The 17,573-nt window shown below is 45.2% G+C and overlaps 1 protein-coding gene across 14 annotated transcripts in view; it reads right to left on the reverse strand.

Annotated features, from left to right (window-relative positions):
- The window catches only part of syne2b (spectrin repeat containing, nuclear envelope 2b), a 132,258-nt gene that overhangs the window by 76,151 nt on the left and 38,534 nt on the right, over positions 1–17,573 (reverse strand). For 13 of the 14 annotated variants that reach the window (XM_031828914.1, XM_031828911.1, XM_031828908.1 and 10 more), the window contains 14 exons: positions 16,227–16,556; positions 15,707–16,036; positions 12,419–12,739; positions 11,892–12,221; positions 11,375–11,704; positions 10,911–11,255; positions 10,112–10,290; positions 9,712–10,027; positions 8,083–8,247; positions 5,684–6,031; positions 5,342–5,478; positions 4,898–5,027; positions 4,186–4,359; positions 871–4,092 (listed from right to left, as the gene is read on the reverse strand). In XM_031828914.1, coding sequence (XP_031684774.1) covers positions 871–4,092; positions 4,186–4,359; positions 4,898–5,027; positions 5,342–5,478; positions 5,684–6,031; positions 8,083–8,247; positions 9,712–10,027; positions 10,112–10,290; positions 10,911–11,255; positions 11,375–11,704; positions 11,892–12,221; positions 12,419–12,739; positions 15,707–16,036; positions 16,227–16,556 — 6,657 coding nt within the window. The remainder of the gene's footprint in view (positions 1–870; positions 4,093–4,185; positions 4,360–4,897; positions 5,028–5,341; positions 5,479–5,683; positions 6,032–8,082; positions 8,248–9,711; positions 10,028–10,111; positions 10,291–10,910; positions 11,256–11,374; positions 11,705–11,891; positions 12,222–12,418; positions 12,740–15,706; positions 16,037–16,226; positions 16,557–17,573) is intronic. The other variant, XM_031828917.1, reaches the window with a different exon arrangement.

Below are 17,573 nucleotides of genomic sequence, written 5' to 3' on the forward strand. Positions count from 1 at the left end.
ACAATGTGCCACAGAACCCCAGAGATAAATCAGAGTAGAATCATGCCTGTCTCACTTATACAGCTCATATTACAGAGCCTGGAGATAGAACCCCACACTTTCTCAAAACAAACATGGGGGTATTTTACAGCTTTGAGTGAGTGAGCGAGCAATGGACTCACCTGTGGCAAGTCACTGCCATCCGGCTTTGCCCTCTCTGTGCTCTCTGTTGCCATAGCAACATGGCATGGGCGCAGATTCCCAAAACACTTCTTATACAAAAACTTAAGAAGCTTCTTAAGAAAAAAAATTATAAGTTCATAAGATAGTTTGTAAATGCAATTCCTCAACAACATATTAAGGTTGAATGATTTTCTTACAAACTTCTCAAATATCTTCTTACAAATCTTCTTAAGATGTTTGTTGCTAGGCAACCGTTTTAGCTAGCTATCTAGCTAGCAGTGGCAATCATGTTAGCATATTTCTTACTGAGATGCCTGTTCTAAAACATGTTTTTGGGTTTAAAATAATCAATACTGAAACTTTCAGATGAAGTTTGTGAGTAAATTAAATATGTTCCATTGCTTTCCTGAGCTTTTTCTCTCACTGGCCTGAGTGTAAGGGTTGAGCCATCTTGGAATTAACAACATTTCCAATAACATTATTTTCAAGAATCTAATTTCTTCTTAACTTTTGGCTTAAGGAGAAACATAGGAAATAGCGCAAGAAAATGTTCAAGAACCTTTGAGGAATAGCAACTTTGCTTAATTTTATAGTTAAGGAAAAAATGTCAGAAGGTTTTATGAATCTGGGCCCTGGTCCTTCCTTGAGCTCCTTCCTCTTTCGCTCCTCTTCATCTGTCTGTTGTTTGTCTAATTTGGCCACACTTACCTCTGGCTGGCCTTTAGTGCTGCTCTCCCTGTCTTCTTTTCTGGTGCTCTCAGTTGCAGCTGTAGCTCCATGTTGTTTGGTTGGTTGGGCAGCATCTCTCTTTGGCTGTTTTTCACTCACTGACTGACTCTCACTTTCGATTTTAGCTGACTGTTTTCTGTCCGTTTGGGCAGTAGCCTCCAACTTCACCTTTGGTTCGGTCAGACTTTCTTGCACCTCACATTGGTCATGTTCACTTCTCCACTCTTTAGCATGCTCTTCCCAGGTCCCTTTGTCCTCAACCTCAATAGCTCTGTCACTCGTTGCTTTGGAGGGTTCTGGTTGAGTCTGTGGTAGGCATGCTTTGCTAACCTCTGCCTGAGATATGTCAATTTCAGTCCACACTGTCTCTGCTTTCTCTGACTGCACTGTCTTAGTGACGTGTGTCTTTGTTTGACTGGGTTGATCAGAACCGATTACCTTGCTCTCCGGTTTAGTCACAGCTGAAGCTTCTTGTTTGACTGGTATGGATTTCTCTTTGACAGGGGTGTGTGACAGTGGCTTAGCTTGCTGACTGTCCTGGGTGGGAGACTGTTGGCTCTTGGCTGTCTTCTTGGTCCGGGGCAGTGTGGATGGTACTGGTGCTTTTGGTTCGACTTGTGTCTGGATAGAGGTGACAGCAAGAGGTACAGCCACATCAGCCTTCTGTTTACTTATCTCAGAGGTCAGGGGTGATGCGGAAGGTGCTGGTGGAGTTGGTGCTTTTGGTTTGTCCTCTTTCCCAACAGGCTCTTTCTGGACATCACTCACTGTGGGCAGGTCAGTCTCAGTTTTGCTGTCCTTCCATAATTCCTCAGTGTTATACTTGACCCTGTTCTCCACAGCTGTGTCGGGCTGTATGTTAGAGGCCTGGGGTAGAAGGGCCTGGGTTGTAGCCTGCTGGCTCTTGGCTGTCTTCTTAGTGCGAGGTGGTGTGGATGGTGCCTTTGCTTTGTCCTCTGTCTGGGTTGAGGTGACAGCAGGATGTACAGCCACATCGCTCACTGTGGGCAGGTCCAGTACAATGTATCGTTGTTCAGTGTCATCCTTGCTGTCCTTCCATAACTCCTCAGTGTTATACTTGTCTTTGTTCTCCACAGCAGGCTGTGTGTTAGAGGGCTGGGCCTGCTGGCTCTTGGCTGTCTCCTTGGTACGAGGCGATGTGGATGGTGCTTTAGCTTTGTCTTCTGTCTGGATTGAAGTGACAGCAGTAGCAACAGGCTCTTTCTGGACATCACTCACTGTGGGCAGGTCCAGTACAATGTATCGTTGTTCAGTCTTACTGTCCTTCCATAATTCCTCAGTGTTATACTTGACACTGTCCTCCACAGCTGTGTTGGGCTGTGTGTCAGAGGGCTGGGCCTGCTGGCTCTTGGCTTTTCTCTTGTTACGAGGTGGTGTGGATGGTGCCTTTGCTTTGTCCTCTGTCTGGGTTGAGGTGACAGCAGGAGGTACAGCCACATCGCTCACTGTGGGCAGGTCCAGTACAATGTATCGTTGTTCAGTCTCAGTCTTGCTGTCCTTCCATAACTCCTCAGTGTTATACTTGACCCTGTTCTCCACAGCAGGCTGTGTGTTAGAGGGCTGGGCCTGCTGGCTCTTGGCTTTTCTCTTGTTACGAGGTGGTGTGGACGGGGGTGGTGCTTTGACTCCAGTCTGGAAAGAGGCAACAGCAGTGGGCTGAGCCACATCAGGCAAGTCCAGTATAAGGTCTGGTTGTTCAGTCTCAGTCTTGCTGTCCTTCCATAACTCCTCAGTGTCATACTTGACCTTGTTCTCCACAGCTCTGTCCGGCTGGGACTGAGGAAGCCTATTCTCAGGGTGTTCACTGGGCCTTACAGTGGAGTCCTGTGATTCTGTCTGCTGTGGACTGTGACTGGTGGACTGAGTGTCCGAGTCCATTTTGTCAGTATCAAGCACTACTGCTCCGGAGGATATGATAAGTGCGGTGTCACTGCTCATCAGTGGCCACATCTCTGGTGTCTGCACATACACAGTGTCAGTGTCCAGAATCACAGAGGACAATTTCTTCTCTAGAGGCTGCGGTGTGTCGACATCATAACACACTTGGCTTTTTGTGTCAGGGACGTGAGCTTGTTTTACCTGAGATTGTTTTACTTGTGTGTCGTCATGACTACGTTGTTTTTCAGAGTCAATGTAAGCATGCTGTGAGCGTAGGGCATCTGTCAAAGATGTCTCCTGATCAAGGCCCTGGTCTATCTGGTCAGTTGCCTGACTAACCATCTTCACAGTTGTAGTCTCTACTCTTGTAACATGAGTATCACCATGCTCCTTGACTGCAGTTCTCTCTGTCATCAGGGTCTCAGACGATCGACTCTTGGTATCTTGTATTTGGATGGTGGTGGAAGTTATGTCGGTTTCAACCGATCGAGTGGTCACTATCGTGCTCTGTTTAGGCTCTACTGCAGCTTTTGGCACCTGTGTGACAGCAGTTTTATTCTCCTTTGCCAGTTCTTGTGTCATGACAGACCCTGAACTTGGGGCTTCAGTATGCGCCATGGCAGTGACAGCTGAAGTCTCTTGTTTGACTGGTATGATTTTCTCTGTGACAGGGGGGAGTGGCTGTGGTATGATTTTCTCTGTGACAGGGGGGAGTGGCTGTGGTATGTTTTTCTCTGTGACAGGGGGGAGTGGCTGTGGTATGATTTTCTCTGTGACAGGGGGGAGTGGCTGTGGTATGTTTTTCTCTGTGACAGGGGGGAGTGGCTGTGGTATGTTTTTCTCTGTGACAGGGGGGAGTGGCTGTGGTATGTTTTTCTCTGTGACAGGGGGGAGTGGCTGTGGTATGTTTTTCTCTGTGACAGGGGGGAGTGGCTGTCGTATGTTTTTCTCTGTGACAGGGGGGAGTGGCTGTGGTATGTTTTTCTCTGTGACAGGGGGGAGTGGCTGTGGTATGTTTTTCTCTGTGACAAGGGGGAGTGGCTGTGGTATGATTTTCTCTGTGACAGGGGGGAGTGGCTGTGGTATGTTTTTCTCTGTGACAGGGGGGAGTGGCTGTGGTATATTTTTCTCTGTGATATGGAGAAGCAACTGTGGCGTAGCTTGCTGACTCTCCTGGGTGGGAGTCTGCTTGGTCTTGGCTGTCCTCCTAGGTGGTGCGGCTGGTTTGTCTTCTGTCTGGACTGAGGTGACAGCAACGGGCTGAGTCACATCTATTTTCTGTTTACTCTTCTCAGCTACATCCTGGGAGGGAAAAGGAGAGAAAATATTAATACAAAATGGTGTTGCATTACACAGTTTAACAATGGACTGGTTGGGGATCAGTAAAGTTCTCACTTTCAGAGTCTTGGTGAGAAAGGTGCTGTGTGTGTCTGCATCCCTGAGTGTTGCAGTGGTGTCTTTCTCCAGTCTGTCTGCTTGGTCAGGCTTCAGGCAGTCCACCAGGAACTGTCTGTGAGACAGCACCTCCTTCAGGGCCTTTTGGAACTGCACACCCTCCTCTAATGCAGCCTGAAGCAGGAAGAACCACTGTCACATGTTCTACCATCAGTGAGTGATGAGTGTTTCCATGTTTTCTCAACAACTCTGAGTTCTTGGAATAGTCTATATCCATGACCTCACTAGCTCTGATTCATGTTGTTTCAACAATCTAGCAAATGGACCACAGTGAGTGGACCTACGTCACATATTACAGGATGTACCCATAGGCACTAAACAAAGTCCTTGATAATGTTCCTGTAATAATTGGAAATAATGACCAAATTCAAAACATCTACACACTTATGCACCCTGGCAATTACTTCAGCATGGCATACAGGAATATTGTGTTCCCTCTACAGTTCCAATAATTTGCTCCCATACCCAGGTAGCCAACATTATTGGGAAACTTTCAATTGTATTGTATGTGATGCTCATAAAGCTAGATTGTGCAATGAAAGTACAAAAGCTGACACAAACCGAATATACATATCGATTTGGATATATTGAAGACGTTAAACTTCATTATATCAACATTCATTCTGTTTGATTGAGAGGCCTGTGCTATAACCTGGATGGAGGGGGCTGTCCGTGTGGGTGAGGAGTGGTTCCACTGCTGCAGAAGCTGAACAGAGGCTGTGAGGCAGCGAGCTGTGTTCTCAGTGCAGTAGCTCTGCCTCTCACCCAACCTGGTCTTCAGACTACACACACAGAGAGAGAGAGAGAGTGAGAGAGAGTGAGAGTAGATTAGTTAATAGCTACTATACTAAACATCCCAGCTACTCATGTATATAAGAATTCCATGTCTCTATCTTTTGCAACTTGCTACCCCTCAAACTACAAAGAAAGATCAGCATGTTCCATTATCTATGATATAAAGGAGTAATAACAATTACAACTGAAATTGAAATGGAAGAGAGCCAGCTGAGTTTAAACTTGGAGAGCAACAGGAAGAGGTTCGGTGCACTGCACAGTTTGATAATGAGCTGAATGTTTGGGATGCCAAGTCTAGTACCTGTCGTGCTGCTGGCTCAGTAACTCCATTATGGAGATGACTTCAGCGGGAAGATCCTCCTCTGTGGATGCAGATCTGGCAGCCTGACGCATGTCATGAACTTTAAGCCCTAACCCCTCCAATGACCTCTCGCAGTTCTAAAAGGTGCAGAAATCACAAGTGTAAAACTCAGGTTAGAGTCTCGGAGCAATATAGAACGATAATTGATTTGTATTTACTTTGTTGCAATTGTCCCACAGACTGTGTACATTGATTCTTTTAAGTTGTTGAAAAATAAATACCGTAATATGGGAACTAGTACAGTGCCAAACAGAGCAGAGTCATTTGGAGCAGAGGAGGTACCTTGAGGCTGTGCCAGTGCTGCTGGAGCTGGGCTATGTTGGGGTGTGGCTCGCTGTAGCTCAGGGCCTGGTCCAGAGAACGGAGCTCCCACTGCAGGGCTTTGGCCCTCTCCCTCAGGCCCTGGGCCTTCTTGGCCAACTTCGCATCCAGCTCCTTCAGCTGGGCCTCGCAGCCTGCCAGCCTTTCCGTCATCTCCCTCTCAGAAGAAGTGAGGAGGTCGTGGAGGTGGCTGACCTCCAGGGTCAGGGTGTCACGACCGGCAGGGGTGCAGTGGCTCAGCAGGGTGTCTCGGATTGCGTCCAGCTCCCTCATCTCCCTCTCCTCCCTGTCGACAGTCTGGAGCAGGGCCTGGGGGAGGAGGGCACATACAGTATTTACAACCCTCAGACTAGCAATGGACAATATGGTCTTAACAAGCTGTCCTGAAACACATACAGTAAAACAATAGTATGACATATTTTGCGATGCACAAATAAATACACCATGACAGGGGGTGGAACAGTGGCAAAGGTACCCACAGGAATAATATTAGTCTGAGGAGAGATTAAATAGCATTAATACAACTAAAATAATTCAAAACACACTCCTTTAGTTTACACAAGTTAAACAGATGTATTTTTTCTTCATAATAAGCAGGAGTCCTCGGCGTTACTCTGGAACCTGATCTCTCTTTTGATGAACATATCAAGACTGTTTCAAGGACAGCTTTTTTCCATCTCCGTAACATTGCAAAAATCTGAAACTTTCTGTCCAAAAATGATGCAGAAAAATTAATCCATGCTTTTGTTACTTCTAGGTTAGACTACTGCAATGCTGTACTTTCCGGCTACCCGGATAAAGCACTAAATAAACTTCAGTTAGTGCTAAATACGGCTGCTAGAATCCTGACTAGAACCAAAAAATGTGATCATATTACTCCAGTGCTAGCCTCTCTACAAGGGCTGAATTCAAGGTTTTACTGCTAACCTACAAAGCATTACATGGGCTTACATACCTACACATACGCTAAGGTCACAAGACGCAGGCCTCCTAATTGTCCCTAGAATTTCTAAGCAAACAGCTGGAGGCAGGACTTTCTCCTATAGAGCTCCATTTTTATGGAATGGTCTGCCTACCCATGTGAGAGACGCAGACTCGGTCTCAACCTTTAAGTCTTTACTGAAGACTCAACTCTTCAATAGGTCATATGATTGAGTGTAGTCTGGCCCAGGAGTGTGAAGGTGAACGGAAAGGCTCTGGAGCAACGAACCGCCCTTGCTGTCTCTGCCTGGCCAGTTCCCCTCTCTCCACTGGGATTCTCTGCCTCTAACCCTATTACAGGGGCTGAGTCACTGGCTTACTGGTGCTCTTCCATGCCGTCCCTAGGAGGGGTGCGTCACTTGAGTGGGTTGAGTCACTGACGTGATCTTCCTCTCTGGGTTGGCGTCCCCCCTTGGGTTGTGCCGTGGCGATGATCTGTGTGGGCTATATTTGGCCTTGTCTCAGGATGGTAAGTTGGTGGTTTGAGGATATCCCTCTAGTGGTGTGGGGGCTGTGCTTTGGCAAAGTGGGTGGGGTTATATCCTTCCTGTTTGGCCCTGTCCGGGGGTATTATCGGATGGGGCCACAGTGTCTCCTGACCCCTCCTCAGCCTCCAGTATTTATACTGCAGTAGTTTATGTGTCGGGAGGCTAGGGTCAGTTTGTTATATCTGGAGTACTTCTCCTGTCTTATCCGGTGTCCTGTGTGAATTTAAGTATTCTCTCTTTCTTTCTCTCTCTCAGAGGACCTTGCCTCAGGACTACCTGGCATGATGACTCCTTGCTGTCCCCAGTCCACCTGGCCGTGCTGCTGCTACAGTTTCAACTGTTCTGCCTGCGGCTATGGAACCCTGACCTGTTCACCGGACGTGCTACCTGTCCCAGACCTGCTGTTTTCAACTCTCTAGAGACAGCAGGAGCGGTAGAGATACTCTTAATGATCGGCTATGAAAAGCCAACTGACATTTACTCCTGAGGTGCTGACTTGTTGCACCCTCAACAACTCCTGTGATTATTATTATTTATTTATGAAGATTTGAACATCTTGGCCATGTTCTGTTATAATCTCCACCCGGCACAGCCAGAAGAGGACTGGCCACCCCTCATAGCCTGGTTCCTCTCTAGGTTTCTTCCTTGGTTTTGGCCTTTCTAGGGAGTTTTTCCTAGCCACCGTGCTTCTACACCTGCATTGCTTGCTGTTTGGGGTTTTAGGCTTAGTTTCTGTACAGCACTTTGAGATATCAGCTGATGTAAGAAGGGCTATATAAATACATTTGGTTTGATATTTTGCGATGCACAAATAAGCTAATAGCAAATGGCAGGTTTCATTGCAATACAATGCTGTTATTTCATGCTCTTTTCCATGCTCCTGTAACTAACCTTCAGGGTGTTGGCGTAGCTGTGTAGAGCCTGTCTGTCTGTGGGCTGGGGGCCCAGACCCTTCACATGCTCCCTCAGCCAGTCCTGGGCTGCCCCATGCTGTTCCACTAGCTGGGCACAGTGCCTCTCCATGTGGATGCCCTCCTCCATCCTCACACAGGCCTCCTGGAACACACATACACACACAAACACACACATTATAATTACCAACATGTCTTTCAATGGGCACTGATTCAAAGAGGAAAATTACAATTATAACATTTTCTATATAATATACAGTGCATTTGGAAAGTATTCAGACCCCTTCCCTTTTTCCACATTTTGTTACGTTACAGCCTTATTCTAAAATGAATTAAAGAAAAAAATGTCCTTATCAATCTACACATCAAACTTCATAATAACAAAGCAAAAACAGGTTTTTACATAAGAATTCAGACACTTTGCTATGAGATTCGAAATTGAGCAAATGGGGGAGAAGGGCCTTGGTCAGGGAGGTGACCAAGAACCCGATGGTCACTCTGACAGAGCTCCCGTGTTCCTCTGTGGAGATTGGAGAACTTTCAAGAAGGGCAACCATCTCTGCAGCACTCTACCAATCAGGTCTTTATGGTAGAGTGACCAGACGGGAACCACTCCTCAGTAAAAGTCACATGACAGCATGCTTGGAGTTTGCCAAAAGGAACCTAAGGACTCTGATCATGAGAAACAGGATTCTCTGGTCTGATGAAACCAAGATTAAACTCTTTAGCCTCAATGCCAAGTGTCACGTCTGGAGGAAACCTGGCACTATCCCTAAGGTGAAGCATGGTGGTGGTAGCCTCATGATGTAGGGATGTTTTCAGCAGCAGGGACTGGAAGACTAGTCAGGATCAAGCAAAAGATGAACAGAGCAAGGGACGAGATTCTTGATGAAAACCTGCTCCAGAGCACTCAGGACCTGAGACTGGGGCGAAGGTTCATCTTCCAACAGGACAAAAACCCTAAGCACACAGCCAAGACAACGCAGGAGTGGCTTCGGGACAAGTCTCTGGATGTCCTTGAATTGCCCCAGCCAGAGCCCGGACTTGAACCCAATCGAACATCTCTGGAGATACCTGAAAATAGCTGTGCAGCGACATTCCCAATCCAACCGGACAGAGCTTGAGAGGGTCTGAAGAGAAGAATGGGAGAAACTCCCCAAACACAGATGTGCCAAGCTTGTAGCGTCATACTCAAGAAGACTCAAGGCTGTAATCGCTGCCAAAGGTGCTTAAACAAATGTGAGGGATCAGCCGGATCAAGTGGTCCGACTGCACCCTCTCCTGAAATCCTGCCTAGGATTTCGTCAGTGAATAGGTATGGCCTTTCACACAATGTACTGAGTCAAAGGTCTGAATACATAATGTAATGTGATATTTCAGTTTTAAAAAATGTATACTTTTGCATTATGAGGAATTGTGTGTAGATTGATGATGAGGGAAAAAAAACAATGATTATGAGGGGAAAAAAACAATCAAATCCATTTTAGAATAAGGCTGTATAGTAAAACAAATTGGAAAAAGTCAAGGGGTCTAAATACTTTCCGAATGCACTGAATACTACAGATGAGTGTATCACTGATCAGTATGAGTGGGGAGATCTAACACCCACCGTCAGTTCTTGGAGAAGGGCAGGGATGCATTCCTCCATGGTGGCCCAGAAGAGGTCTGTCCAGCTGGGGTCCTGGGTAAGCTGGAACATTTCCTTGCCCTGGGTGTGGAGGACAGACAGGGCTGGGGCCAGGTTCCTGGTTTTATCCAGCAGGGTCCTGGCCGTCTCCACAGCCTGCCCCCGGTCTCCCAGCCCAGGCCAGGGGAAGTGACGGGGCAGCTCTGCTGTCTGGTGCTGGACCTCAGCCAGACAGGACTGGGCTTGACACTTCTGGTACTGACAGGTCACCAGGCGTTCCACCACACCTTGCAACAGTCTGACACACCAGGGAAACATCTGTTTCACATGGTCGTTTTTTTATTCGTTACACACCTTTAAATGCAATAAAATGTCACTGTACCTGTGCACCACCTCAGCATTGTGTACAACTTCTCCCCACTCCTCCTCCAAGTCTCTGACTGTCTGCTGAACCTCTCGTCTCCTGCTCTCCTCCAGGTACTGGCTTTCACACAGACTCTGACCTTGTCTCCTCAAGTCCTGCAGCTTAGAGTCTCCCTCAGCTCTGGAACTCAGGACAGCCTGAAGAGGACATTTGAGTTAAAGGCCCAATGAAGCTGTTTTATATCAATGTCAAATCATTTCTGGGTAACAATTAAGTAACTTACTGTAATAGTTTTCCATTAAAACTGTCCAAAATACACAAATATTTTTCAAGCAATACATTTGATAGGACTGTCTGGGAGTCATCTGAGTGGGGAGGGAAAAACTGAAAACTAGCTGTTATTGGCAGAGAGGTTTGCAACTCTCTTTGTTATTGGTCTATTAACTAATTTACCACCTGGTGATACCAACAAGCAAGCCGAGACTCCCCCATTGAAAAACCTGCTGATTAGAAGGTCCTGTGTATATTGTATTTTTAACCAGCAAATATCAGGAAATAACACAGATCAAATGTTTTCACACTTTTACAGTGATAGTTTTATCAGCTGTTGTAAATTATGCAAAACACAGGAAAAACAGAATGTTGACTGCACTGGGACTTTAATGCAACAGAATATACAAGGAATGGTCTGACTACAGTCAATAGTATAAACTGCTTGAAGATTTGGCTTTGCAATCTTAACATAACATTTTCCTATTTTTAATCTGCCAATCAATTGTGACAATACAAAGATCCTGTGGTGTAGTGTAGCGCGCACCGTTGCTCTCTGCAGCCTGTCCTGGATCTCTTCCTTGCTGCCCCGGGTGCCTGTTCCCAGGGAGTGTGTGTTCTGCTGCTGCAGTTGGAACCAGGCTCTGCTGCTCTCCTCCAGGGACTGGAAGGCCTCTAGCTGCCTGGAGAGAGAATACCACACCTGGGCCTGACGCAGAGCCTCCTCAGCAGTCTGCAGGACTCTCCTCCACTCCTCCTCCATGTCTCTGACTGTCTGCTGAACCTCTCGTCTCCTGCTCTCCTCCAGGCCCTGATGTTCACACAGACTTTGACCTCGTCTCCTCAAGTCCTGCAGCTTAGAGTCTCCCTCAGATCTGGAACTCAGGGCAGCCTGTGGATAGAGACAGAAAAAGAGTAGTGCCTTAGGGCCTCAGCTAGATCGGACCTTGTTGGAAGTGTTACTGACTTGATATCTGACGTTTTTTTAGGCACAAGTAGCTATAGACTTACCTGTGCTACGTTTATTCTGTCATCAGTCTGGCTCTGGCTGCCCAGAGAGTGTAGGCGTTGTTTGTGGTCTCTGACCCAGGCCTGAATGCTTCCCTTCTGGGTAACATATTCAATCATTTCCCTCTCTATGACACTCTGAGCCTCGGCCTTATCCACCACCTCCTTTGCAGCCTTAAGAACTTCTCCCCACTCCTCCTCCATGTCTCTGACTGTCTCCTGAACCTCTCGTCTCCTGCTCTCCTCCAGGTCCTGATGTTCACACAGACTTTGACCTCGTCTCCTCAAGTCCTGCAGCTTAGAGTCTCCCTCAGGTCTGGAACTCAGGACGGCCTGGTAACAGACACAAACACTAGGTAAAGACTAAGGTAGTATAGTAAGCATTATGGACTTAGACATAGCACAAAAAATACTCAAACAACCTCAGTCCAAAACTGAGCCTAAGCTCAAGTCCTAGGCTTTGCCCTGCTGTAGCCCAGACCCAAACACTAACCATGTCTACCATTAACTGTAGACTGACCTGTGCAGTTTGCATTCTGTTCTCTGTCTTGGCCTGGCTGCCCAAAGAAAGTAAGCGTTGATGTTGGCCTTTGATCCAGGCCCTGGAGTTCTCCTTCTGGGTTTCCAAGTCTCTCAGCTGTCCTTCGATAGCACTCTGCATCTCAGCTTTGGTAAGAGTCTCCTCAGCAGTCTGCAGGACTCTCCTCCACTCCTCCTCCATGTCTCTGACTGTCTGCTGAACCTCTCGTCTCCTGTTCTCCTCCAGGTCCTGATGTTCACACAGACTTTGACCTCGTCTCCTCAAGTCCTGCAGCTTAGAGTCTCCCTCAGATCTGGAACTCAGGACAGCCTGAAGACAAAGACAAAGGTACTCAGTCAAAACTGAATTAGGCAGTTTAGAGAAAGACCAAAAGCCAAATCCATGTTTTTATGCCAAGTAAGACTCTGATAGAAGAGCCATGAATTGTAAATTCAGAACGAATGATGACAACAACAATAAGTCCATATCTTCGGAGGATTTATAAGCACTTCTAGCTGTACACAGACCTGTGCGGTATGTAGTCTCTCCTCAGTCTTGGTCTGGCTGCTCTGAAAGTGTAGCTGTTGTTTCTGGTCTTTCACCCAGACCCAAGTGCCTTCCTTCGAGGTTTCAAAAGCTCTCAGCTCTTTTTCTAGTACCTCAGCCTGATCCAGCGCCTCTTTTGCAGCCTGTAGGACTCTCCTCCACTCCTCTTCCATGTCTCTGACTGTCTGCTGAACTTCACGTCTCCTGCTCTCCTCCAGGTCCTGATGTTCACACAGACTTTGACCTTGTCTCCTCAAGTCCTGCAGCTTAGAGTCTCCCTCAGGTCTGGAACTTAGGACGGCCTGGTAACAGACACAAACACTAGGTAAAGACTAAGGTAGTATAGTAAGCATTATGGACTTAGACTCAGCACAAAAAATACTAATCTATAGGGGGAGACTTAGCGCAAAAAATACTATCCATAGTGGGAGAATTAGCACAAAAAGTACTATCCATAGGGGGAGACTTAGCACAAAAAGTACTATCCATAGGGGGAGACTAAGCACAAAAAATACTATACAAAGGGGGAGACTTAGCACAAAAAATACTATCCAAGGGGGGAGACTTTGCACAAAGAAATACTATCCATAGTGGGAGACTTTGCACAAAAAAATACTATCCATAGTGGGAGACTTTGCACAAAAAATACTATCCATAGTGAGAGACTTAGCACAAAAAAATACTATCCATAGGGGGAGACTTAGCACAAAAAAATACTATCCATAGTGAGAGACTTAGCACAAAAAATACTATCCACAGTGGGAGACTTAGTGTAACGGATGTGAAACAGCTAGCTTAGTCAGCGGTGGTGCGCGCTAAATAGCGTTTCAATCGGTGACGTCACTTGCTCTGAGACCTTGAAGTAGTAGTTCCCCTTGCTCTGCAAGGGCCACGGCTTTTGTGAAGCGATGGGTAACGATGCTTCGTGGGTGACTGTTGTTGATGTGTGCAGAGGGTCCCTGGTTCGAGCCCGGGTATGGGCGAGGGGACGGTTTAAAGTTATACTATTACAATAGCACAAACAATACTATCCATATTAAGAGACTTAGCACAAAAAATACTATCCATAGGGGAAGAATTAGCATAAAAAATACTATCCATAGGGGGAGACTTAGCACAAAAAATACTATCCATATTAAGAGACTTAGCACAAAAAATACTATCCATAGGGGAAGAATTAGCACAAAAAATACTATCCATAGGGGAAGAATTAGCATAAAAAATACTATCCATAGGGGGAGACTTAGCACAAAAAATACTATCCATAGGGGAAGAATTAGCACAAAAAATACTATCCATAGGGGGAGACTTAGCACAAAAAATACTATCCATAGGGGAAGAATTAGCACAAAAAATACTATCCATAGGGGGAGACTTAGCACAAAAATACTATCCATAGGGGGAGACTTAGCACAAAAAATAATATCCATAGGGGGAGACTTAGCACAAAAAAATACTATCCATAGGGGGAGAATTAGCACAAAAAAATACTATCCATAGGGGGAGCCTAGCCTGGACAATTCAAATGTCTGACCTTTTTCAACAGTCTGACTGTGAACATCTGTATGAAACCCAAACTAAGCGAGACAAAGAAAATATTAAAAAACAACTTTTGATGCAATATGGAAGAAAATGTGTGTAGAAGATTAATCATGAACCCAAATTGAGAACCCTTTGTTTGATTAAGGGTGAATCTGTGTGAGAGATATATTACATATAACCTACCTAAAAGCAAGAGATCGATATGTACACAGATCAGGGATATTGCCTCAGCTTATTGAAACAGGTAAGATCAGGGATATTGCCTCAGCGTATTGAAACAGGTAAGATCAGGGATATTGGCTCTGCGTATTGAAACAGGTAAGATCAGGGATATTGGCTCTGCGTATTGAAACAGGTAAGATCAGGGATATTGGCTCTGCGTATTGAAACAGGTAAGATCAGGGATATTGGCTCTGCGTATTGAAACAGATAAGATCAGGGATATTGGCTCTGCCTATTGAAACAGGTAAGATCAGGGATATTGTCTCAGCGTATTGAAAGAGGTAAGATCAGGGATATTGGCTCTGCGTATTGAAACAGGTAAGATCAGGGATATTGGCTCTGCGTATTGAAACAGGTAAGATCAGGGATATTGGCTCTGCGTATTGAAACAGGTAAGATCAAGGATATTGGCTCTGCGTATTGAAACAGATAAGATCAGGGATATTGGCTCTGCGTATTGAAACAGGTAAGATCAGGGATATTGGCTCTGTGTATTGAAACAGGTAAGATCAGGGATATTGGCTCTGCGTATTGAAACAGGTAAGATCAGGGATATTGGCTCTGCGTATTGAAACAGGTAAGATCAGGGATATTGGCTCTGCGTATTGAAACAGATAAGATCAGGGATATTGGCTCTGCGTATTGAAACAGGTAAGATCAGGGATATTGGCTCTACGTATTGAAACAGGTCGGTATTGTGGTGAAATGGAAGAGGAAAGACTATTCCACTATTGTGACCTCGAAGAAATAGAGACTGAAACTCATTGTATCCTCTATTGCCCTTGCTACCAAGATATACACTTGATTTTATTCCAGAAAGCACACCAGATATACCCTGGAATTATGTGGCTTAGCGATGAGGAGAAACTGAAATGTTTTTTTTGTCCAAAGAAAAAGGCCTATAATTAAATTGTACAATTATTTAGTTTCTATGTGGTAAATGGTATGTGTGTATAGATTGTGTATAGGTTTGTCTCCCATATGAATCTTCTCTTTGTGCCAGACTGGGTTCAAATATCTTCTGTTTCATTTTCCTGTATTTATTTATCTGTATGTATGTATGTATGTATGTATGTATGTATGTATGTATGTATGTATGTATGTATGTATGTATGTATGTATGTATGTATGTATGTATGTATGTATGTATGTATACAGTATGTATGTATATGTATGTATAATTATTGTTTGGATAACCTTATTTAATATTTTGTATAGATTTTTACTTGAATTTGTTTTTCACTCTTTATTCGATGAGCAAAGCAGAGAACACCGGAAGAAGAATTATCATTGAATTACCACAGTGAATTATTATAATGCTTGTTAAAGTGTCAATTAATCCCAGAAGGGATGGGTTGCCAATTGGCGATTTGACACGAAAGTAAAATGTCATTTATTCATAACAACCTCAGTCCAAAACTGAGCCTAAGCTCAAGTCCTAGTCTTTGCCCTGCTGTAGCCCAGACCCAAACACTAACCATGTCTACCATTAACTGTAGACTGACCTGTGCAGTTTGCATTCTGTTCTCTGTCTTGGCCTGGCTGCCCAAAGAAAGTAAGCGTTGATGTTGGCCTTTGATCCAGGCCCTGGAGTTCTCCTTCTGGGTTTCCAAGTCTCTCAGCTGGCCTTCGATAGCACTCTGCATCTCAGCTTTGGTAAGAGTCTCCTCAGCAGTCTGCAGGACTCTCCTCCACTCCTCCTCCATGTCTCTGACTGTCTGCTGAACCTCTCGTCTCCTGCTCTCCTCCAGGTCCTGATGTTCACACAGACTTTGACCTCGTCTCCTCAAGTCCTGCAGCTTAGAGTCTCCCTCAGGTCTGCAGCTCAGGATGGTCTGAAAAGAAACACATATTCTTTTAATAAGTACATTAAGCATGTCTAATTGACTACTGGTCAAAGGCATATCCAAAACTGTATCCCAAACCAGGGCCCATGCCATGACTCTTACGTTAACCCTAAACTAACTGCCACTGTTTGTCACCCAGACAGTGTACCATACGTGTCTGTAGCAGCTGGAGACTGACCTGTGCTGTGTGTCTTTGGTCCTCAGTCTTGGCCTGGTTGCCCAGAGAGTGGAGTTGCTGCTGCTGGTCTCTGACCCAGGTCCTGGTACTTTCTGTCTGGGAGTCAAAAACTCTCAGCTGGCCTTCGATAGCACTCTGCATCTCAGCTTTGGTAAGAGTCTCCTCAGCAGTCTGCACGACTCTCCTCCACTCCTCCTCCATGTCTCTGACTGTCTGCTGAACCTCTCGTCTCCTGCTCTCCTCAAGGTCCTGATGTTCACACAGATTTTGACCTCGTCTCCTCAAGTCCTGCAGCTTAGAGTCTCCCTCAGGTCTGGAACTCAGGACGGCCTGGTAACAGACACAAATACTAGCTTAAGACTAAGGTAGTATAGTACGCATTATGGACTTAGACTCAGCACAAAAAATACTATCCATAGTGGGAGACTCAGCACAAAAAATACTATCCATAGTGGGAGACTTAGCACAAAAAATACTATCCATAGTGGGAGACTTAGCACAAAAAATACTATCCAATAGGGGAGCCTAGCCTGGGCAATGGAAATGTCTGACCTTTTTCAACAGTCTGACTGTGAATATCTGTATGAAACCCAAACTAAGGGAGACTTAGAAATTACTAAAAAATAACTGTTGAAGCAATATGAAAAAAATGAGTGGAGACGATTAATCATGAATCCAAAATGAGAACATTTTGTTTGATTAAGGGTGAATCTGTGTGAGAGATATATTATATATAACCTACCTAAAAGCAAGAGATCGATATGTACACAGGTAAGATCAGGGATATTGTCTCTGCGTATTGAAACAGGTCAGATCAGGGATATTGTCTCTGCGTATTGAAACAGGTCAGATCAGGGATATTGTCTCTGCATATTGAAACAGGTCAGATCAGGGATATTGTCTCTGCGTATTGAAACAGGTCAGATCAGGGATATTGTCTCTGCATATTGAAACAGGTAAGATCAGGGATATTGTCTCTGCGTATTGAAACGGGTAAGATCAGGGATATTGTCTCTGCGTATTGAAACAGGTCAGATCAGGGATATTGTCTCTGCGTATTGAAACAGGTCATATCAGGGATATTGTCTCTGTGTATTGAAACAGATAAGATCAGGGATATTGCCTCTGCGTATTGAAACAGGTAAGATCAGGGATATTGTCTCTGCGTATTGAAACATAAGATCAGGGATATTGTCTCTGTGTATTGAAACATAAGATCAGGGATATTGGCTCTGCGTATTGAAACAGATAAGATCAGGGATATTGGCTCTACGTATTGAAACAGGTAAGATCAGGGATATTGTCTCTGCGTATTGAAACAGGTAAGATCAGGGATATTGTCTCTGC

The sequence above is a fragment of the Oncorhynchus kisutch genome, linkage group LG7 (assembly GCF_002021735.2).
Source record: "Oncorhynchus kisutch isolate 150728-3 linkage group LG7, Okis_V2, whole genome shotgun sequence".
NCBI classification, from domain to species: Eukaryota; Metazoa; Chordata; class Actinopteri; order Salmoniformes; family Salmonidae; genus Oncorhynchus; species Oncorhynchus kisutch.